The sequence below is a fragment of the Tetrao urogallus genome, assembly GCF_951394365.1.
Source record: "Tetrao urogallus genome assembly, chromosome: 15".
In the NCBI taxonomy this organism is placed as follows: domain Eukaryota; kingdom Metazoa; phylum Chordata; class Aves; order Galliformes; family Phasianidae; genus Tetrao; species Tetrao urogallus.
Window position 1 is genome coordinate 12,487,757 of NC_136828.1, and position 23,905 is coordinate 12,511,661.

Genomic DNA, 23,905 nt, shown 5'->3' on the forward strand with positions numbered 1-23,905 from the left:
ATGGCCGCCATCCAGAACCTGCAGCTGTGGTGCAAGCAGCAGTGCGAGGGCTACCGCGATGTCAGCATCACCAACATGACCACGTCGTTCCGCGACGGGCTGGCCTTCTGCGCCATCCTGCACCGCCACCGCCCCGATCTCATGTGAGTACCGGCACCGCAGGGCGCAGCCCGTCCCGTCCCCTCAGCCGACGCTGCCCTCCGCCGCTTCGTCGCTGTGACTATGTGAGCAGCGAGCCGCTTTCCCTCCCTCCTTCCTTCCTTCCTTCCTTCCCTCCTCCTTCAGGGAGCCGCGGCTGTACGATAAACCTTTTAAAAACGTCCTTTCCGTTGCACGACGTCTTCAGGCATCTCTTTGGGGTTTCCCTCTTCGCTGTGTGTTTGTTGAGTCCTGGCGAAGCGGGCACACGGCCCGGCGCTGCGTCCTGCCGTTTTCCCAGCCGCGGTTCTGGCCGTGGGAGGCGAAGCGCTGCCAGCCTTTGCTGCTTCCTTTACTGTCGTCCCGTGGTTTTTGACCTGCCTCTGCTCCAAACGTAACGACTGGGTATGAGAACTGTTAAAGGAAACTGGAAAATGACTAGGAAGCATCCTAGTTTTTGTTGTTTTTGTTTTAATCTCATTGCACTTTGGGGTGGGGGATTGAGGAGGGAGCAGGCAACCGAGCAGCACAGCCCAGGTGTGTTGGTTTAAGCATTAGGTCATTCCCAGCGAGACGTGGCTGACTGGGGTGTGTGTGTTCTGTACTGGAGTTTTCCAGTTGTTTCTTGAATTCCGCCTTCCCTTGGTCTCCCAGTGCAGCCTGACACCTCTCTATGTGCAGAGATCTTTTATTGCTGTCTTACTGCTGGTGGAAGCCCGAGGAGAAGCTGTTGTTTGTCGCTCACTCCTCTCTATAGCTTTGAAACTTGGAAGGGGCCAGAGCAGCCTTGAGAGCAGCAGGCTGCAGGAACTTCTGCATGCCTGCTCTGCCTTTCCTTTCCTGCCCATGCCTGGGCTGTCACCATGGTGTTGCTGCTTGTGGCTTCCTGACGTGCTGTCACGTCCACGTGGCTCCAAATATTTCCCTTCCTTCCATTCATTCACAGTCCCAAAGGTATGAAATATCAGAGCAGAAAGGCTGATATGATGGGAGGTGCTCACGGAAGGCCTGGGGCCGCTTCCTGGCCAGCCCTGCTGCCAGCCCATCCAGAGTGTGGGTGTGAGCAGGGCCCAGCAGCTGGGGAGCTGGGATCGTCAAGCTGACCCCCTTTAGTGGGTTGTTACAGTCCTAGAAGCGTGCGCTGAGGGTTGTAGATAGACGTATCTAAAGTAAATGTTTCTGTGTTGGAGAGCGGAAAGGATCCCTGCAGCATCTCTGATCCTGCTGAACTCCTCTCATGCTGGAAATCCTGAAGGACTTTGCAGAAACCCTTTTTGACTTGGGCCAGCTCGGCGAGACTGCCTGGGGATGAAAGTAAGAGAAGCTTTTGGTATGACTTCCCTCCTCAGTGTCAGTGGTGCAATGTTGGAAATCACCAGGCATACCCTTGGCTGGCCAAAGTCCTGCTTGAAAGTAAATTACACTTTCAAAGAGTCGTCATTTCAGGCTGTCACGTGTACCTCTGCTCCCAGGGCTGAGTACTTGTGCAGCTTCCCTGGGAATCTATAAAAGCCCTTTTGGCAGTTTGGCAGCTGGGTGTACATGTGGCTGTGATTTTTGCTTCCCGGGGGCTCAAAAGTGGTTTATCCTGAGCCCTTCCTTGCTCCTAGGAAAGTTGAGGATTAAATGCATCGTACTGAAAACAAAACCAGAATTGAGTAACTGGTGTTTGGCGGGGCAGTGTTTGCTGTAGCTCCTGTATATAAATTGCTTGCAGGACACGATGCAGTCACGGCAGCAGTTTTGTAACATCGTGTTTTTCATCTTGGTTTACATTCTTGGGCTGAGGAGTGCATGATATGGAGAGGTGATTTCTCCTTGAAAGAGCCTGAGAAGTTCACAGGAAAACTTGAAGCAATTACAAAGTGTGGTAATAATCATGTGCTTCTCTTGTGGGTTCCATGGGTCAGAGGGCAGGTTGGTGCAGGGCTCTTCCCTGTTCTTGTTTTCTTGCCAGGAAACATACGGACAGTATGATAACTCATCTCAGGCTTAGGGAATTCTGTATGTTATCAGTGAGCAGGGCGGGCTGTGTAAAATTAGAAACCCATTTCCAATTCACTTCCCGCTCACCCAGGGATGCGCAGACAGACTGAGCTCTGGGGGAGCGGAGGCACACACTGAATTGCCATGGAAATCTGTTTCTCTTTCATCCCAGATGAAGTGTGCGTGGTACCCATGGGTGTGAGCCCATTTTCTGGGATGGTGGCAGAGCAATGAAGTCCCTCTGGTCAGAGGGTGTGCAGCCTCACAGCAGTGTGCCCTGCTCTGCAGCTGCTGGGTGTGATGGCACTGGCTGAGCCAGCTCCAGCTGGAGGTTTCTCTGCTCCCCATCCGATAAGTGAGTTAAAAGCAGCAGGAAAGCCGCCCACACTCACTCTGTTATCGATGCCAGATGTCGAGTGAAGCTTTTGATTAAGCTCATTCTCTTCATCCTGGATCCTGCTTGTTCCCAGAGTGCTGGCAGTGTTTAGCTTAGCGTTCTGGGAATGGGATGGTTGTGAAATCCCCATTGACAGCTGTACGCTTGGGCATGCATGTTTGGTGGCCAGAACAGAGCAGCTGTGTGCACCCGTTCCTCCAGCAGCATTTTCTGGGTCGCTGTCAGCTCAGCCAGGCAGGATGAAGCTGTGAGCTGCCAATATGGTCAGGGAGTTGATAGCCTCTGGACTTTCCCTTCTCAGTCTGCTCCAAGGTGAAGACTCAGGGAGTGCAGCATCAGCACAGAGGAAGCACACGTGCTTTCAGAGGTCTGTGGCATGCTTTGTGAGCACTGGGTCTGCACAGCTGGAGCAGTGGGTGGCTGCAGAGATTTTTGGGTGCAGGAAATGCTTGGCCACTTTTTGCTAAGAGATGGACTTTCTGGAGAGCTGAAAACTTAATTCTATTCCTTTTCTGGCGAACTCCACTCTGATTTGTTTCCAGCACTGGAGGCACTCTCCTGGATCAGGTTTATGTTTCTCACCTCTTCTGATTAATTCAGTTGCCTGTGTTTCCTCAGTGGAGAACTCCTACTTTTCCATTTGTATTAGCTTTGCTTTCTTAGAATCGCATTGGTTTGGAGAGCTTTGATATTCCAAGATAGGGGATGCACCAGCAAGATCAACTTCCTGAAGAAATACTGTATGCAAGCTGTTCACCCAAATACCCGGGGAAGCAGAGAAGCTGTGAGGGCACAAAGTTCTTGAAATGACCAAGGGATCTCGTTGTTTGCATTCTCCTTGGGGAACAGGTGGGGATTTTAAATGTTCACCATCAGAGATTCATGTTTTTAGGTCCCTGTTCTGTTCCACGCAAGTGGGAGGCTGAACAAACAATCCTATTGCCAACAGCATTCAGCAAGGTGTGCAGGCCACAGACTGGCAATAAATAGGTCACTGCTGTCACTGAGCTGGCACGGATCTCCTTCGGGCCTGTCCCACATCTGCATTTTGATGTGCTGATGCAGAGCAGAGCCACGACCTGTTGTGGCATTGTGTTTCCAGCCCCTAGCTGTGTGCTCTACTCCCAGTCCCGCCGTCCCCTCCTCCCTTGGTGCTGTGTTACACCTCTGCATGGCCGAGCAAGCTGCAGCTCCTTGCTGCCTTGCAGGTGTCTTCCTGTGCTCAGGGTGTTCATGTTGTAGAGCCTTCATTGGCAGCGGAACCGGCAGTGAAGCAGGGAGCTCCAACGCTTCCTTTGGCTGGCTCTTAAAAAAGCTGATTTTCTTGCCTGGCACAAAACAGTGATTGTATCTATTGTTTCCCTGAAACTTTTTGTTCTGTAGTTATTTTCATCCATTATCACAGGCAAGGGAAGTCTTGTGGCAGGATCACTGCTTGGTGAAAACCCTCTGTGAGTCCCTTTGCATTTGCACAGGATAAGAGTATGTGATTTAAAGCTGGGATGTGCTTTGTCTTCATGTGCTTCTTGGGGGAGTCTGACCTCGGGGTCTGCTCTGCTGCTTCCTGTTTGTTCTCTCCTTATCCAACATAGCAGCCCCCGATGTGGGAAACAGGGGAGTTGTCCTGGGCTGTGTGTGAGATTTGTAGTGCTGCCTTTATAATGTGATGCTCAGCTTTCTATATGAAGTGGACAAAGCACCTGGCTTGGTCCTTGCTGTTACAAGTAGTGGAAAAAGTTCCCCTGCTGCACGGCGGATCATGTGTTTGCCTCATGAATAGATTGCTGTGAGCCGGCTCTGCCCTGGCTTTAGCACTGCTACCCACACTCTTCTGGAGGTGAGGCCAGCAGGGGTGAAGCAGCATCAGTTACAGAAGGCCTGCATACAAACGTGCAAAGCTGGTGGTGTAGCACTTGTTTGTTAGTGAGAGTTTCCTTGCTGATAAAAGCCTTGCACTCAGCTTTGTACCAACAAGTACAAGGATTGTAAAGCAAAACTGAATTATTGGAAAGGAGCTGACCTTATGCATTGCCTGGGCAGGAGGAAGCAGGGCTGCCTTCCAGAAGTCAGTATGTAGCCCCAGGTTAGCAGTCATGGTAAGTTTAAAACCAGCTGATGGTGAACGTTTCCTAAGAAAGGGACACACACTGCTGAGAGAGAGAAAGCACGCTGTGTGGGCTCTGCTTCCAAGGCACAGGCTGCCTCGTGCTCTCTGGTCTGTCCTTCCAGTTCCCTGTTTTCAAGTTCCAGACGTGGCACCTGCATGGGACCAGAGAGCACATGTTGGGGGACAGCAAGTGGTGGAGACAGGAAAAGGGAGGTGATGTCCAGAGCCAGTGAAAGGGCAGGAGGATTGCTGACTTTGGCTTGTAATTGCAGACAGTAATTGTCTCTTCCTTTTTGGTTATTGGCTATGATTACAAATCAAAGGTGACAGCCCCAGGGAGAGGAGAACTAGATTTTTACAAGCAACTTTGGTGTAACCAATTGCAGAACTGTGTTGTGGGCAAAGGTATTTCTCATGCAGACGCTTGGTACTGGAGGAGGAAAGAGGATTTGAAGCCAGAACTTGTGTACTGGTGGAACCAGCAGCATCTGAGGTCAGAGGACATGAATGCATTGAAGGAGGGTGAGATGCATGCGGCATTGGAGGTACCCGGCCCTTCTCCAATGTGTGAGATCTACCTGTGGGATGACAAACTGGAGGCAGTTTGGATGTGTCTGCTTGGAAAGTATTTCTAGGGAAAGAGTGTTGCAAGTCTGGCTGGAAGCCATAGGTTTATCTTCTCTCTTGGAGTGAGAAAGAAGCAAGGCTTTCTGCGGGGGATAAAAGAAAAAAGAAAGACAAAACAAATCAAAAGCATGAGTTAGAATTTGCTACTGGCTGTTTCAGCAACCCCCCTGAATCTGCAGGGCATCGGCATGTCCTGTCTGCAGGAGGCTGTGGAAGTCAGCCCTGAAAGGGTAGCTGTGCCAGCAATGTGTTGTGCTGCCCATGGGCAGATGGCTGTGCCTGCTGGGGCTCCTGCCCACCCCTGCCCCAGGAGGTGCAGCAGATCTGTGGCCGTCTGCAGGTTCAGATGGGGATCTGCCACATTGCTCCCTCTGCTGCGTCTCTGGAAAAGAAGAGTGGGGGAAGGTGCTCTGTCCCCCACATGAGTGGGGCTCAGAGAGGTTTGAGAAGCTGGAAGTGAAGCAGCTTGCTCTATGTCACCAGCCTGAGATTTTTCTTTCTGTGTTTCAGAAACTTCAATTCCCTCAGTAAAGAAAATGTGTACGAGAACAACAAGTTGGTAAGTGGATTTTCATGCTTTACTTTTGGTAGAATGGTTGACATTCTCATACCCTAACTTGACCAGACCTCAGCAGTGAAAATAGCAAAGGAGGGGGAGGTAGTTTGATAACTGAGGATTTGGGGAAATGGTGTTGAAAGAATTACAGCTGGCCTGGGCAGTGAGCTTGGTTTCGCCCATCCCTCTGCCTGGCTGCAGATGGTGGAGGTCAGAACGTAGATGTGGACTTGTGTACACAATGAGGGATAGAGCAGGAGATGGTGCAAGAAAGGAGGAAGGTAAGGGGTTCCCCCACTTCCTGCTTCTAGCGCAGGAAATTGCTTCTGCAAAGTGTAGAAGTCCTTCCTTCTAGTCTTCCCACATCACTCCAGGATGGGTTTTCAGTTTCTCATGTTCTCTTCACAAAGAAAGCTGGACAGGCCAACCCACTCCTGCACTGAATTTGAACACAGGCTTTGTGCTCCACAAAAGGATTCTCTCTCTCTCTCTCTCTCTCAAGGATAGAAACAGCAGATTAAAACAGTTCTCTTCCCTTGGCATTGCTCCACGCAGCTTGGTGGCTGCTTGGCCAGAGCTCGGGCAGTGAAGGAACTGCCTGCAGCTTCCTCCTGTCTGGACTGGAGCAATGATATCTTCTGACACAGTGAGCTGTCTTTGATTCCAGGAGAGCTAAAAACAGTGATGCTGTGTGCATTGTGCTCCTCCATGCACTCCTTTGCTTCAGCTTCCTTTCAGCCCTAGTCAGGTTCAGGAGTTGTGTTCAGACTCCAGGGTTCAGTCCTGCACATTTTTCTCCTCCAGATGAGGTTCAGACTGCTTTTGCCGTTGTTGTTTTGGTATTTGGGAGGCATGAGGGTCTCTTTGTCCTGGACTGAGTGCTGTGAGCCCTGGGTGCTGCTCCTTCCCCACGCCTGTCTGATGGTGTCTGTTCTGCTGCTGACTTTGTTTTTCTCTGGGAAATGAGCTGTACAACCGACCTCCACTGCTTTTCCTAATGAAAAGCTCCTTTGTGCCTCTCATAAAAAACAGTTGCTAAACTCTTAAGTCAGACTATGTTTCTTTTCCTTTTTTTCCTCTGTTCCTTGCTTTATGCCTTTTATTTTGCTTTCTCTCCCTTATTCTGCTGGAGGATGACTTGTTTGTGTTACCCTTTCACTGCTGGACTCCTGCTGGCCTGGCACCTGAGTGAGATTTCCCCTCCGTTTCCCCACAGCACTGGGTTCTTGGGCTGATCTCCTTGGGATGTGAGCAGTCTGATTTCTCCCAGCACTTTTCCTCTGCTGTTGTTCAGACCTTCCTTCACGCCACACACTGCTCACTGTTCAGTATATTTTTTTCGAGGGCCCTATTACTCAACAAAAAAATATCTTGTCCAGGCTGCAACTTGTCCTATGAGGTTATTTTGCCAAGAAGGAATGTGTCACTTCTCAAGTGCCAAAAAAAAAATAAGAGAAATTACTGTTGGTAGCTTTTTTCTCATGCATAAATGTGAGAAAGGTTTCTTGAGACTTGGCATCCAGTTTCTTCAGTGCTAACGGATGGTACATCCATGCATGGTACATAGTGCATACAGCAGGGGAAAGCTGCTCAGATGGCCTCAAGTATTACTTTGCCTCCTCTATGGCCTCTGTGAAATGGAAGCAGTGGTGCTTGCCTCCTCTGTGTGACCTTGGAGCTCCTCAAGTGCTTCTTTAGAGGCCAGCCTGGTACAAGAGGTAGATCAAAGCAACTGGGCTGTGCTGGGTGGCAGGGATGTTAGATGTCCAGGCAAGAGCAGTTCCCAGGAACAGGAAAACCCCACTGGTCAGCGCTGTTGGGCAGGCAAGGTGATAGGAAGAGTTCCATGGAATATATTGAGTACAAGGTTACAAGACAAGCAAGTGCCAGGCTGGGCTGGCAGCCGGGGTGACGCAGCCGGAGGTGACTGGCTGAAAGCGTGCTTAGTGTCAGCCTAGTTACATTTTTACTGGGATACCCAATGGAAAAAAATGGTAATTATCTTGCTAAATAGTAGTGGCTGTTTGTTTCTTCTGAGCGGAGTTGTTGGCGTGTGCACCAACTCTGCTGTGTGTCTGTGCCAGAGGTCAGATGTGGAGGGGTTTATTATGTTCAAGTCTTGCTTTAACTGTTTCGCTGTGGGTTTCAGCAGTCGCCTTCTTTGTGCCTCTGCTCCTAAAGGTGCTGTTTCCCTTTGCTCTGTTGGCATTTCGAAAGGAGTGCTCTGAAGGGGGAGGGAAAGGATTTTCTCTCCTAAGTCGGGAAGGAAGAGGGCTGGAGAAGGTCTCTAACAAAAGCCCTATGGTGAATTAGGCAAAGGCACCATTGCTTTAGGGATGCTGCTTTGTTTGTGTGTGTGTCCTATAGAAAAGGCTCTCCTTCAGTGGAAAAACAAAGTAGCCTTTCTGTCCTTTGTCTGACTTTGAACCTGCGGTTTCAGACCACAAAGAAGAGTGTTTGCCCCCAGTACGTGCTGTGTCAGCGTGGAAATGGGTAAGCTGGGAGAGAGCTAGGTATCACGAATTCTTCTTTATTCTTCTCGCTCTCTAGTCTGGGAGAGATGGTTTCCTTCCCAAAACCAGATTTCCCTACTTTCAAATGGGGGAAAAACATGTGCTAGCAGGAAGCCTTAACATTTGCGCAGCACTCTGAGATAGAAAGCTGCCTGCAAACACCTACCAGCTCACCGTTAATTGGAGAGCAGCCCAGGTTGGGCTGGAAGCCTGGCTGCATGCCTGCCAGCCCGGACTGACAAAGCCCCTTCTGCCAGGCCTCACTCACTGCAGCTGTGCACATCCAGACAGAAGCAGGCTGGAGGAAGAGCAGGGGAAGCCCAGGTGAGTTCCTGTGCAATGAGCTACGGCCAGCTTGCCAGGCCAGATTTTTGGCTCCCTGCCTGAATTTCTCAACGTGGTGGCTGGAAGCCACGACTCTGTTGGTTCCTGTAACGGCCGTACAATGTAGGAGTTAAACTGGTGCAGCTGTTCCCCAGTAGAGTTATTATTTGAAGGAGGCTGTCTGCCGTGCAGTTTCTCTCGATGCAGAGCAGCTCTGCTGCCAGGGCTGGACAAGAACCCCCACTTCTTTGTTTTCTTCCTTCCCTAGGCATTTCGAGTGGCGTCAGAGCAGCTGGGGATCCCAGCCCTGCTGGATGCAGAGGATATGGTTGCTCTGAAGGTACCAGACAGGCTGAGCATCATTACCTACGTTTCCCAGTATTATAACTACTTCCATGGACGTTCTCCTAGTAAGTACCACATACATGTAGAGGTGGGCAGGACTGGGGATTAATTTTGTGCTTTTCCTTGCCTCCTAATAAACTTAGAAAGGCAAAACAGACTGCTCAGAAGTATTTTGGTACCAGAACTGTTTCAGTGCAGGGGATCTGACCTCTTTACTCGTTGGAGTAGCACAGTGCTTTTGGAAGGGCATAGAGCTGTGCTTCATCTTCAAAACTTGTGCTTTAAAATTTAAAATATGATCTAAAATTTCTTATGGTACAGCCAGGTAGGACCACAGCAAGTTCAACTCCATGATCTACACCACAACTTTCCTTTCTTGAGCAGCTCCATCACTGCCCTAGTCCTTGCCACACTGGAAAGAGCATGGAGCCTAACAATGCTGAGCCTGCCTGTGAGTCTCTGCCAACGAAACAGCATCCACAGTGGAGACTGTACTGGTATAAGAGGCAGAAAAAAACGATTCCCTCAACTGGCGTAATTGCAGTAGCAGTACTTTCAAGCATAAAACGGGCCACAGAGCTGCCAATTGTATCCATGTACTGGAGAGTTTATCTGGGCTCACAGGAGTGCTATTGTAGGCTTGGTTTATATTTGGCTTTAAGCGTGAGCTTAATATAAGAACATGAATGACTTAACTGGTTAAGGTGAATCTAGATGGAGGAGTGAAATACTGAAAACATCCTACATCTTAGAAAGAAAGCATCATGCACTCTTGAGAGCTGTCTTTTGTATGTAAGCTCTTCTCCCTTCTCATGTTTTCATCCAATTAAGCAGGCTTTCTCTTTCCCACCACAACCTCTTCCCTTCCCCCCTTCATTTTTTTATTTCATGTTTTGAAATCATACTGAAACAAATTCCATCATGTTTGTGCCAAGTTGTGGGAATCTGGGTCAGTTTGGGGTCTTTACTCCCTCCCTCCCAGCATCTTGCCTACCACGTCGTCAAGCACAGCACATTTTTATACTCTCTAGTGTCTAACAAAATGCTCTGGTTGCATTCCTGTTGCTGGGATGAATGTGTGTGTCTGAAAATGAGCCCAGCCAGGAATGTGCCCTCTGACACTAAGTGGGCTCCTAATACTATAGCTTTGCCCTCTGGATGAGTTCAGGCAGGACCATGAAATAAGCAAGATGCAGGCCAGAAAGGGTGAGCAGCCAATATTTTATTGAGGTCAGACAGTTGTTACAGAAGAGTTGAGCTGAAGCCACCCATCTTTGTGCCAGGGTTTGGGAGCTCAGTATGTGTGGAACAAGCAGGCAATGAGAGCACAAACTGGGGCTAACATGTTTACTGGCTCTGGTGTCACCAGTCCGATTTGGCTCTATGTTAGAAGAGCCCTGGGTTTTGATTTGGATAGCTGAGAGAAGTCTGCTGGGAACTGGGCTTCCTGTCTGCTCCCTACAGCCTGCACAGAATCCCCTTGTATTCACTAGGAAGGGTATAAGCTCTTTTCAGATAGGTGGTCATTTAGTTGGCTGCTCTTAAAGCAGGGCTATGTCTCAGATAACTGCTGAGTTCCCTCACGGAATGCAGTGACATTCAGAATAGGAAGTGGCACAAAAATCACATCTCAGCGAGACAAATGAGGAGTCTTGTCTGTCAGAGCTGTGCATGAAACCTTATTTGCCTGGGAAGTCTACCTGCATTTCCCAGAGCATGGGGAATTCATGCTGGGCTGATGGCTGAAGTGTAATGGTGATTCTCTTTTCTCAGCTTGTTGTGAATTTAGAGGGATTGTCTTTAACCCGCAGTGAAGAAAGAATTGGGCATTTGCAGGCTTTTTGTGGCAAGTCATGTTGGTTTCTGCACCAGCATGGCCATGACACATTCAAGTGTCTGTTGTTGCAGAATTAGCCATATTTAGAGGTCACTTCTTGGTTTGACAAGTCTGTTCAGTGAGTGCCCCAGCTGGGAGGTGGGCTGGACACCCACAGCAGTGAGGGGTGAGGATGTGTGGGAAGTCTGGAGTGCAGCAACTTGAATGAAATAAACCCTTTGTACTTTGCTGCTTTAGGTGTGATGTGTAAAAGCAGGGCCTGCTTTGGTGAAGATTAAATGCAACCAAACTGTGAGCCTGTTGGGAACAAACAGGTCTTGTTCACACTGTCAGAGGACAGCGTTTTGTATTTTCTATGGAATTTCTCTCAGAAGGAAAAAAAATGTAGCAGTTTAATCTGTGAAATTGTTCCTGCATATGTTGATATTTTTGCCTCTTGTCTCTTGTTCCACTGCAGAACTGCTTATGAAGAAAGCCTGTGTCTCCTTGTATGGCATTTGCAGGTTATCCATCAGGCACTTCTGGCTCTTCTGTTGTAGATAACTCCTATGTTCATAGGTTTTCTTTATGTTCCTTTTAAATCTTCCCTCTTTCTTTTCTTCCAGTTGGAGGCATGGCTGGAATCAAGCGTTCTTCCTCTGAACTTCAGGAGCAGCCTGCTGGGAAGAAAGCTGTTCCAGGGCCTCCTAAGCCAGTGTCTCCAAAACTGCCTCCTGCACACCCACCAGCCAAAGCTAAGCCAAAAGAAGCCTCTCCAGTCACCACAGTAAGATTTTGAGTTATTCTTTCTGTCTTTAATCTGTTCGATGAACTTGGGAGCATTATGCTGTTTCAAGGCAGCCAGTTGTCAGTACTCAGTCTCTAAACTTTCTGCTCATCATGGAGGATTTAATCTGGAGGTCTGGATACTGCACATATTCAGGTGGGAGTCATTGGGAAAACATCAGTGAGCTGTGAATCATCTAGTGGTGAATAAGAAATGGGTATCTTAGGACATGGCTATGTTGTTTCTAGCCAGTAGACCATGGGGATGGGGATTTCTAACAGAAGTTGTGGAGTTTTTTTTTTTCATTTTTGGTTTTTTTTTTCCTGATTAATTTCTTAGAAATAGTTTCTAAAAGCAAAATAGGGGTGAAATCAGAGTAGAAGAAAGGAAGCTTCTCTCTTACTAAAGGCATTTTCCAGCCATTTAAATTCAGAGACCTTTGAACTTCAGTTTCCTGCGTGCAAACTAACACCATGGTTCCACACTGCATAAAACAGGGGTTAGCCAGAGCAAGGATTTTGCTTGTATCCCTTCTCTGTCCCAGCAACTGGCTGTGGTCGAACACCTGATTATCTGGGAGATTCTTGGTTGTATGTGAGTGCTGCCTGCTCACGACTGCTTCTTCCTACAGAAGGGTGTCCTGACAGAGAGTGGGAACATCCGTAGCAGCTGCTGTGGTATCTGTGGGAGCCACGTCCACCTGGTACAGCGCCACTTGGTTGATGGGAAGCTCTATCACAGGAATTGCTTCAGGTATGGCTCCTCAAAGTGGGGGCGCAGGCCTGTGGGTTTCTGTGAGGCAGTCCTGTTCCTTTGGGGCTTCAGGGAGAGATGTGAGGCATTCAGAGTGCTGGAAAACATTTCCATCAGAGTGGAGGTTGCCCGGGCCTTCTCTTGACCTGTGCATAAGGGAACTCTTTGCACAGTTTGTTTTTCAGCCACACCTTTCCTGCTTCAGGCCATTTGTAATTGGCAGCTCCTGTTTTGGTGCCTTACAAACATGCATACAGGAGCCTGCTCACTGCCAGTGTGGTGACTTTGCCCTCTCTGTGCTAGCAATGAAATTGTGCCTGCACTCTCAGCTGTATCAGTGACCTTCTCATCCTCTGAAGGATGTGTTCTGAGACTTTCTTACCCACAGGTGCAGGGAGTGTTGGAATGTGCTTCTTCCTGGAAGCTACAAAGCTGGGCCTGAGCCCGGTACATTCATCTGTACCAGCCACCAGCAGCCAGACAACGTCCAGATCTCTGGGCTCAGCAGCACCCGGAACAAACCTGAGAGAACACCGTCCCCTACTAGTGCCAGAGCATTCCAGAAAGCAGCAGAACCCAAGAAACAGGAGCAGGTGTTGAAGAAGCCGAGCCAGGAAGGCCTTGCTAATTCAACCAAGCCATCTGTTTCATCTTCTGGAAGCTCTGGCTTCAGAAGTCTAAATACTCCATGGTCGTCTTCAGCTGTAAATAAATCAGAAGACTGCAAAGGTACTCCATTGGGAAATAAGACAGATCATCGTGAAGGTACCACATCAGGACCTCTTTGGACAACCTCCAAAACAAAAACACAGCAGGCCCGTGAAAATTTTTTTCAGTCATTAGAGTCCTCCAGCAACAAAACCTCTGATGCTAAAAGCCACGACCCTTCTCATAGCTCTGGTAAAATTTCCTCTGGCAGAACTGCTGCTGGGGTCACTCCAGCAAAGATTGAGAAGGCTCAGGCACGTAACCATATTATACAAGCTTTGGCTGGATCAAACATCTCTCCAAGCAGGCCAGGAGGACGCAGTTCTACTGGCTCTTCAGTATCTAGTAGGTAGGTACTGTTTCCTTCTTTATTCCCAAGATGACCTTGGGATAACTTGGGAAAGTCTCTGCATGTTTCTTCCCTTTCTCTGACTGCTTTTTTGGATAGGATTTAAAGACAAATAAAATGACTCATCCGAGTCTTTGGAAACAGCATTCTGTAACAAAGGCCTACCCTTTCAAATAGAACAGACTTTCAAAACTCATTAGATCATTTTTTTTTTTTTTTGCAGTAGCAACTTTTCTCCTTCCAGTTCCCAATCACAGAGTCCAGCTCTGAAAGCACAGACCAGCAAAACAGGCTACACAGCACCAAAACAGGAAAAGATCGCAGAACCTCTGCCCAAGAGTCAGACTACCAGCAAACCTGTTGAATCTGTGCACAAGCCAGAGTCAAAAGGCCTCAAAGGTGAGAATGACTGATTTGCATGGACACAGCTCTGCCTGGACACAGTAAGCCAAATTTGTGCCCTTCTCTTGGCCGTTGCAATGAATCTGTCCGAGGCTCCTCGACTTCCTTGCTGTGTTACCACAGAAGGGTTTACTGTCTTCTGGGGACTGACGCACTTCCATTTGTCCCTGTGCAATTGCTCCCTCTAGCATGGCGATTCTTTCTTCTCTGATGACCTCCAGGCATTTGAATTTGTATTAGCTGTCATCACGTGTTGAGATCGTGGTCATTTCTGAGGCTTACACAGACTTTCCAGATTGAAGACTATGCCTCAACTTCAGGATGATTTTGCGGCTGCAGCGTGGGCTTTCCAAGTCTCCTTGTCTGTTTTAAGCTGATCTTCCACCGTGGTGGCTGAGCAGTAGGCCAAGGGATGTTGTTTTGGGAGCATTTAGAGTCTCTGCCACTTCCTTATGGCCTGTTTTTTGAGGGGGGGCAGTGCTGAGTGCAATATCTGTATGGAGTTTGATGTGACTCTGTGTGGCCGTTTGTTGTTTTTTTGTCTTCCCTCTCCTCCTCCATCTTTTGCTCTCTAAGATATGAGCTGATTTTGTTGTATTGCTTTCAAAAATGTCTTCATTTCCTCTGCTACTGTGTTTCTGTAGCTGCATAGATTTTAGAGAATTTGAGTTGAAAGATGCAAAATGGCACCAAGGTTATTTACAACCAATTGTATATGAATCTGTCTATGTTAAACTTACTGAATTGGTGCTAGTTTGCTGCAGAGACATTGTAGCATCTGTGTGCATAGCTTATCTCTTCCTTCTGAGATGCAGATCTGGCTTGTATCTTTCTATTGAATCTGATATTATCTTGCCATGTATCTTCATTTAGGAACTGTGAATGCTGGTGAAGACAAGTCTGAGAGCCCAGCAGACTGGAGATCTCGGTTGAAGCCTGTGGCCAACAAGTGAGTGTCTTCAAGTTTGTGTGTCTCTGTGAAAATTGTAGGGGAATGTCCATGTCTGCAGGCTGTGTTTGATGCTGAAGGTCTGTGTGCATGTAGGAGGGATAAATTCTTGTGTTTAAATGCTTCTATTTTCAACTATTTGAATGAAAAGTCAAAGACACTCATTTCTGAGAAGGGAGAGCACGTTTCAAGTTGCTGGACTCTGGTTAGAGGGGTGTGACCATCCCAGGGTGTCCAGAGATCTCATTATGGACCAGTCTGCTAGAGGCATGGTTTCCTACTTTTGTCTTTCTTCTTTGCAGAGACCAGGCTGGCTCTAAGAAGCCTACTGATCACTCACAGGTGGGAACAGGGAGCCCAACACAGAAGGAGAAAAAGCCAACTCCATTAGTTGTTCCATCAGCAAAGCAGGAGTCCGGTACGAAGGATATAAGTTTTGCTTTCATTTTGCTGGTCAGGCAGGGGACAAGCATTAGTAATGCAATGCACAGAGGGGGTGAGGAATATGGTGGTCAAGACAGTGCCTTGGTTTCTGGGATTTTTGCTCTCTACACCTGCTTTGGCTCTGCTTTTATTTGGAGAGCTGTCCTTCCGCAAGGAGAAGGGCTTTGTCTTCACAGTATGCTCCTCTTCTGCAAGACAGCTAGCAAGATTTCACTTATTCTGCCTTGCATAAATATATAATGGTGAGAAGTCTTGTTGATACTTCCTCACCTTTCATTCTTCTCTTCCACCTTTCTTTCATACTGTGGTCTTCTGATTGCTGATTTCTCCCTGTTTTCTTCAGGTTGTGCCCCTCAGGGTTATCAAGAGAGGAGGGTTAGGACTAGAAATGATGTCAGCTAGTGGTGAATGCCAGAGACTGTGGGTAATGCAGGGATTTTTGTGAGGCGAGGCTTGAAGTTTCTTGCCCAAGACCTGTCTGTGCTTCTTAATTTAGCTTCCTCTGGTGGAATCCTTAAGAAGAAGTTGATCCCCAGCTCAGATCTTATGAGCTTTCAAGGCTGGAAAGATTATGGGGTTTCTGCCAAGAAGGAGGAAGAGAGCAACCACCAGTTGAACCAAAGCACTGTCACATGTAAGATCTCTTCTACCTACTTAAAACCATTCTCTGCACTGCACTTCCAGGGGACAACTTCAGTGTGGGAAGCATATCCCAGAGCTTTCTGTGTCCAAGCCTGTAACTGTTGTCATGGGAGGAAATTTGTGTCAGTAGCTTTTTGTTAACCAGGAACCAGCCAGGCCAAGGAATTCAGTGGGAAGGGAAGAAATTAAAATAAGGACTTTTCAGGGTCACTGACTCAAAGCTATGAAGAGTGCCGTCTCCTGATTTGAGGAACTGGGATCTTGTTGATGTCTCTGTTCCTTTCCAAATGACTCGCTTTGGAAAAGGAAAGGAATGCAGAGAACTGTCAGCAAGAGACTCCAGCTGGTGGAACCCACTGTGGAAGCAGCCAGGGCTGCTGCTTCTGGGACATTCAAAGATGCCCCAACCAGTTCTGACCCTTTTGTCCTTACTCTTAATCCAGTTCCTTTCTCTTGTTTGTTTTACCTTAATGCTACTGTGTATCTTTACCCTGTAGTCCTTGCTGCTTTCCCTCTTACACAGTGGGATCCCGTGGAGCTAACATTCCATATATTTGCTGCTGGTCTGTGTGCTCAGCTTGTTCATCTCCTTTCCTTACCCTGTCCATCTCTGTCTTACCTATTTGGACTAGAAGGCCCTCAGCTCTGACTGATCTTTGTCTTGGAGCAGGCAGGATGGTTCCATGGGACTTAGTGGTCTCATGTTAGTATTTGTTAGCTGATGAGCACTGTCTTTGGCCTTCACATCTGACATCTGGGATGCACTGAAGCTCCAATTGTGTTGTCTGTTTTAGAAGTTCAGCATGCCTCCTCTGCCGCAAGGCTCAGCAGTAAATCTTTTCCCAGGAACTGAGCCACCACACAGCAGTTCAGTACCCAGCATCTTTTCCTTCTTTTGCAGTCTTCTAGAAAGCCTGTTAGAACAAGGACTGGTCAATCTGTGAGATGTCCTTGAGCTCTTCCACGAGTTTCTCATCAGCAGCAGTCAACTTGGTAGAGAGAGACTCTCATGAGGCTCCCTGGCCTGTCTGTCCTGTGTTTCTCCTTGTGTGTGTTGCATCTCCACTGCTTTTTTACAGGTTTGCTCTTTTAATACTGCAGTTTTCCTTCTTATCACATCATCTACATATGCCTTTATTCTCTCTCTGTGGTAATTATCCAGCCCAGCCCCTTGGGTATCCAAATACCTCACACTCTCCTGTAGTTATCCTCGCAGCACAGGTGGGCAGAGGAAGCTGAGGCACAGTGGAACAAACACACACTGCTTAAGGATTGATTTTAATAGGTGTCCAGGGCCTAAATAATGCTGTGTAGCTGGGCCATAGGGACTTCTCACCTAGGAAGTGTTTTGTGCAAGGAATTAAACCTTAGTTTCCTGATGCCTTGGGTAAGTTCCCCTAGACCATCTTTGTTTCATTAGTGTTTATTTGATACTTATTTGTACAAGAGCACTGGAGGGCATTTTAAAATATAACTTGTTGTTTCTAGTGACAGTAACCCAATACATCTTTTCTGTCCTTTCAAAGCATAAGGGATGTGTTTTGTTTTGCCATTGCCCCAAGGAGGAAAGCAGTGCTGTGGGATCATGGAGTGTGTCCAGCAGCAAGGAGTAAATCAGGCTGTGATGTTTCCTGAGGATACATCTCTCACCTTATTCAGGGTTTGCCAAAGCAAGTATATTGTCTGTGCCCTCTGTTGGGTGGAAGGGACCTGTTGTGCTGTCACATGGTGTAGGTACTGTCCCTCAGCACAAAATTATTTAAAGCTTGAGGTGGGCTTTCTTACTTTTTCTGTCCTTTTTTTTCCTTCTAGTTGAATCCTCTGGTCCAAAAAGCATCCAGAACATTGAAGCAGTGTCACCAACCAAGGTATGGCTGGAAACCAGGTGTAATGGGCACAGGCTGGTGTTGCCAGTTATCCTGCTGATGTGATTGCCAGGATACAGGTTGTCTTCTTTTGAAGGCTTATTTGAATTCCCAGGCAAGACTGTATGGTTCTGTGATAGAGATGAGCAGGAGAGATTGCCAGTGATCTCCTGTGCAAGGGGATAGTAGAGGCTGGAACAAGACAGAGCCATAAGTAATAAAATTCTGGTGGACACAGTCTGCTCCAACAAAGAAGCGGGGAGAATGCCTGTGCATTGACAAGTGTGGGTAGATATCATCCAGTGAATGTAGCATACCACTGTAATGTTTCAGTGGCCACCACAGTGTTGTGAACAGCCAGCTCTGCATCTCTGCTTACTTGGCCCTTCAGGGCATGGCGCTTCAGCTTTGCTCCTTATGTTGTTTCCTATTCCTATTGGGGCTGTGCCTTCAAGAGGCAGTTGGAGGGCACTAAGATGTATTCGTTTCTACTTCCTAGCTGCACCCAGACTACATCCCTGAGGAGGAAATCCAGAAGAAGGTGCAGGACATTGAGAAGCAGCTGGATGTGCTGGAATTGAAAGGAGTGGATCTGGAGAAGCAGCTGCGTGGCTGTGAAGGAGGTAAAAGAAATGGGAAGGCCAGCCCTGTTACAGTGGGGAGGTGTGAGGCTCACATCCTATCGCTGGGCATTCTTGGCTCTGCTTCTGGAAGCTCATACTACACATGAGACACCAAGTTACCAAAAGTAGCTGGTAGAGCAAGATAAAGCCTTGGGAATTTTGAACCCATTCAGGGCTGTTTCCTAGTCTATTGTTTGAGCTTGTGTGTATTTGGCTGAAGAACAGGGAGTTTGGGGAGTGGAAGACTGCTATTGATCTGGTTTTTAAATACCAAGCCAGACTGACTGTCACGATTGGCTCCAGTTCTGTGTGGTTTCAGAATGGCAAAGCTGAGCCAGCCACATGGAAAATGAACTGGGTGTCCTATGACAGAGTATCTGTGAGCAGCTTCCTTGAATCTACAGGGGGTGGTGTGCTTCCTTTCCTTTGTATCTCAAAGTACCAAAGATAAGTTGTTTTCAGTGGAGGTTGCCTATGGCTCATACAAGTTATTCTGGGCTCTCCTTCAAGTGACTGTGTGTTTGTGCCAGAAGGAACTGAACTGATCCAGCTTTTGGATTTATTTCACTCTGTCACAGATGAGTCCGAGGATGCCCTCATGGTGGATTGGTTCAAGCTGATCCACAAGAAACAGCTGCTGCTAAGGCAGGAGTCAGAGCTGATGTACAAGTAAGCAGAACCAAAAATTCACCTGTCTCTCCACACTCTTCACCTGTGAGCAGTAAGCAGTGAAGGAAGGAAAACATAACAGGCCACAAAATTATGTGCTGTCTGGTGGGATGAGGAGAGCTGCCAGCATCCTGAGGTATTAGCTGATGGGCCTTTGAGCACTGAATGGGTAGACAAGCCCTCAGTGTCCCTGATGAGCTTGTGGGAAGGGAAACCTTACAGATGTGATGGAGGCAGATTTCTCCCAGTCCATCAATTCCTACTCAGGTGGTGAGCCATGCAGAGATGAAGCTTTAGCATGACATGAGAAGAATCCAGCTCTGGGTTGTGGAGGGGCATAACTCATCACTTCTGTGGACTCTTGCAGGATGAAACAGCAGAATCTGGAGGAGCAGCAGTGGAACATTGAGTTGGAGCTGAGACGTCTCGTGGACAAGCCAGGTGAGGATGAGCTGTACTGAGAGTTCTGCTGGTCCCTGGCTGTGCAGAATGCTGCACTCCGTGCACCTAGCCCTAGGATCTCCTTCAGATCTGAATGACTCTGCTTGCCAGGTATCAATGCTTCACTCAAACCTTCCTGGCTAAGCTGTCGGTCCAGGCTCCCCATAACATCCAACCCACTCACATTTTCTGAGGGATGTAGGATTTACCCCTGAGTGTAAGGATAATTGAATTCAGACCTTTGAGAGGGACCTGACGGAGCAGGGAGGAGGCATGGGGTGGAGGTACCGACCTGTAGCTGTGAGACTGACTTCTCTTGTCTTGTGCAGAGTATCTGAAGACACGCAGAGAGAAGGAACGTGAAAAGGAGCTGCTGGATTCATATCTGAACACAGTCAATGATCGGAATAATATTGTGGAGTGCCTGGATGAGGACAGAATCAGGTGAGGGCACTTGGGTGGCAGAGGATCAGCCAACACAAGGAGGCTCTGCACTGTACTTGCTCCACTGTCCAGACTGCAGGGTTGGATCAGTGGCTATTATCTGTACTTCTGCTCCATGAGAGGTGGGTAGCGACCTGTCACCAAGCATCTTGTCTTATATGCTGCTGCTGTTGCTTCCTTGTCAGTGTTTCTTCAGGTCTGCAGTCGTATTCGGTGCTCTCAGAAGCCAATAGTGCTCTGAGGACAAGGGCCATGAAAATGTATAAGGCAAGGGAAAGAGAAGGAAAAGCTAGAGATGGGGAGGAAGCCCAGGAGGACTGTGGGAGCATGAAGCTATGTGTGTGTTCGTCTGCGAAAGCAAAAGAACAGCTGTCAGCATTGTGCTTAGTGTTGGATCTTCTCCAAGTTCAAAGGAAGGCTGCCATGTCTAGTTGGATGTGTGTCTCCTGTTGCTGAGAGCAGTTTCCATTTCTTGCCTTCTGGCAGCAGCTCTACCTTGAGGGTTTCAGTAATGCCCTGGCTTTTGGCTCTGGCCTTGCCCAGGCTTTAGGAAGTACCAGAGTGTTTTTGACTGTGATGTGAGCATCTCTGCAGCACCGTGGGCTGCTGGTGTCCCAACCTTTATTCATCTCCTAGGGTGTGGTGTTGCCTCACAACACAGTGAACTCAGATGACTCTCATACCAGCTGAGGGAGGGCCTGGCTGCTGTAGCAATGGACCTCTGTGATCTGGAAATCCCCACACTCTTTATTGCTTTAAAGGGGGCCAGAAGTAATTTGCTTATGTCTAGGAATTTAACTGTTTTTTTCCTGCCTTCAGGGAGTTGGTTGCTTCTGACCGTGGGAATGACAGTAGCTGTGATTCTACATGTTTTGCAGTGCCTACCACCTAGTCATGAGACAGAGTAGTTTTTTAATGCCGTGCTCTTCCTTTACAGAGAGAAAGAGGAGGACCAGATGCTGGCAGACATGATCCGGAAGTTGGGTAAGGACCCTTTCTGCTGTTAAGAAGCAGCACTGGATAACACTAGGGCTGTGGGTCTCAACAATCTTTGCATCTGCTCCCTGTCCTGTAGATGGATCTCTCGAGAGCCAGGAGACAGAGAAGAAGAAGAGCAAATTCAGCTTGTCCAAACTATGGAAGCAGAAAAACAAGAGTTAAACTCAGGAGTGATGTTACTCTGCACGCTGGTGCAGAGAGGACTGTCAAAGGGATGTTCTTTTCTTGCTGCTGCTTTCCTGGACTTGTGCAGGATGGTGACGAGGCTTCTTTCCTCTCTGACGTGGAGACTGTAGGCTTGCAGATCAAAGGGACAGTGTGAGTCCTCTCACTGGTGTGAGGCACACCTTTCCCAGATGATTTTCCTTCTTTGAATCTAGCCCAGAGCTGGCTTCAGCCTTGGTGGCAGCTCAGCAGGATAGAACTCAGTTTGCCCATCCACTGCTTAGGTCATTACAGTCCTGAATCAGGGAGCATGGCACTGTGTGTCACCCCACAGTGTCCCACTCACATCAGCCAGGGCTATGCCAAGGGTACTGTGCTGGTTTCCAAAATGGCAGTTCTTTCTCCCTCCCTGCATCTCCTTTGGCAGAAAGAGAGATACTATGGGTCACAAGAGATCAATGGTCTTCCCCTTATTTACACCCATGCAAACTGGAGTTTCAGCCCCCGCAGCCAGGGGAAGCAGACACCAGAATTACCTGTGGGTTGGGATGTCCTAGACCCAGAGACATTTCAGCAGTAGTGCTGTTTCCAGACCTCCTTGTGGGAGTTGCTGTAGGCTGGTTTCTCAGAGCCATGAAGGGCTGCTCACTGCTTCATTCCCTCTATGGGGGAGATTTTTAACTCATTTTTCTCACTGCACAGCGAAGCGTGGTTTTCATTGCTTGTGGCCCACCATGCTGAAGGCGAGCAGAAGTCTTTTAACAGCCTTATGCTAACAGGGAGCAGAAGTGCATAATTGGGTTTGCCTTGCCCACCAGTTTTCCGTGTAGGACAAGCACTCATCTCCTGAGTCTCTGTCCCTGGATATCCGGTGCCCTCAGGGGTTGCCACGGTTCACCTTGGTGGAACCAGGGCAGTAATGAGCAGAGCAAAGTAGGCACTGGGCTGTTGGCAGTGTGTCTTTCTCCTCACTCAGCCTAGAGTGACTGCAGCCAGACAGCTGCCCTACATGGCATCGGCCTTTGCACAGTCAACCTTGGGAGCAGGGGTAGAGATCGGCAGGGGAAGATGAGAATCATTCGTGATGCCTCTAGCTCTAATGTGCACTCCCCCGTGCTCCCTTCTTCCCTCCGTGCCAGGGTACTCCACGGTTTCCCTGCGTCCTGTTCTCCAGCAGGGCCTGGGATTTTTCAGTGAGGGGCTTTGCTGCCTGCTGTGCCCGGTGGCAGAGCAGAGGCGATGCGTCCCTCACCCACGAGGTGGCAGTGGGACTCTCCGTCCGAGGCAGCTTGCCCTGGGCACCGCAGGGGGGATCTCGGTGGGGTGCCCACAGCGCGTGTGTGTGCGGTGGGACGCCCTGTACCTGCCTATGTTCTCGTCCAATAAAGAGCTGCTGGTGCACATCTCGGAGTCCCCGTGTGAGTTTAGGGGTGGGTTACTGGCTGTGCGTTGTCCTGCTTCCCCCAAACACTGACTCTCTGGGGATGAGGGTGTCTGGAGCCACTGGTGGTAGCAGGGGACCTGCGAGAGAGCTGGTCCTGCTTTGCACACCTGTGATGGAATAGCATCCCTCCCTGAGCTCACAGACCAGTTGCAGGTCCTGGGAGAGCAGCAGAGCCAAGGGCTTCCTCCATGACGTCTTTTACATGCCCAACTCCCCAGGCTCCCAGATGGATAAGTATATTTATTTTCTCCCTTGCTGCTTTAGGATCACACACATCCCCAAGCCTTGCGGTACCCCAACACACGCAGACTGGTGGCCTGACTGGCCGAGCTGCAGATCCATCGCTGTCCTTGTGTGTTCCATGCTAGCCTGTGCTCACCCTGAGGAGGATGAGCTGGGCTTGGAGGATGTTCTGACCACAGAGACCGCTGTGCTTTTTGTGAAGCTCTTCCTTTCTTGTGACTGTCTCAGCCTGGGCTGTCGTTCTTGCTCTGCTTTTGTCTTTTCAGGCTCAGATTCTTCAGTCTCAAGAAATTTAGTCTATGCAAGTTTGAAAGTGGCAAAATCACCATCTCCATCTTCAGTTGAACCTTCACCTATCTTGAAGGCAGGCAGGAACTGGAGCTACACAGGATTGTGATCACTGGGTGTTCAAGTTACAACCTCATGACTTCCTATAGGGTTTGGTTTTGTGAGATAGCCAACTGCTGCCGGAAAACAGGCACTCACTATTCAGGACCGAGTGGGGAGTTGGGTAACTAGCTCTTGCTGTCTCTCCCCCGCAATGGTCATCCCTGAGTAATTGGGCAATTTGAGCACCTTCCTGCAATCAAACAGGAATCCAATTCCTCTCCTGTCTCCGTGGGAGAGGGCTGTCTGTGCTCCACTCAAACCCCACCAGACGCTGAGCCCTGAGGTCAGGCTGGCTGATGGTTGCTGTACTCATGTGGGTGTCTGCATTTTGGTAATGACTGAGAGCTCCATTGCTCCTCTAGGTCAGCTGCTCCACTTTCAGGAGGACTGAGCTTCCTATTCATTCCCTGTTTGGGTTCATGGTGTCGCTGGCTCCTGGATACCCAGGAGTACTGCAGCTATTTTGTTCATAGCAGAAATGAAGGTGAGTGGGGGCTGCGCTCGGTCTGGGGGCTGCGCTTCTGAGTCTCTGCCATTTAAGGGTGTCTGGGGGGGTCCTTTTGTGGGTTTGGGATGCAGGGGAGGTGGCTGCCTGCTCCAGCACTTCTTGACTTGCAGATGAAGCTGTGACGAGGCTCTCTGTGTGTATGTGTGTGTGTGTCTCTCTCTCTTCTGCCGTTTTCTTTAATTACAATCTCAGAGGTAATTTCTGACGCATCATTAACAGTTCTGAGTAAACAAGGGGAATTCTCCAAATTATTCGTGATGAGTACAAAGGG

General features: G+C 48.7%; 1 protein-coding gene across 1 annotated transcript; it reads left to right on the plus strand.

The window, feature by feature from the left end:
* On the plus strand, window positions 1-21,046 carry MICALL2 (MICAL like 2; the record flags this gene model as incomplete). The annotated part of the gene is made up of 17 exons (XM_079543081.1): window positions 1-143; window positions 5,766-5,814; window positions 8,917-9,058; window positions 11,436-11,596; window positions 12,228-12,349; window positions 12,738-13,406; window positions 13,630-13,805; window positions 14,682-14,757; window positions 15,060-15,175; window positions 15,698-15,835; window positions 17,656-17,711; window positions 18,208-18,331; window positions 18,910-19,000; window positions 19,368-19,441; window positions 19,771-19,885; window positions 20,823-20,869; window positions 20,961-21,046. The coding sequence occupies 17 exons, from the start codon at window positions 1-3 to the stop codon at window positions 21,044-21,046; spliced, it is 2,385 nt and encodes a 794-aa protein (XP_079399207.1).
* Window positions 21,047-23,905: the final 2,859 nt, after the last annotated feature.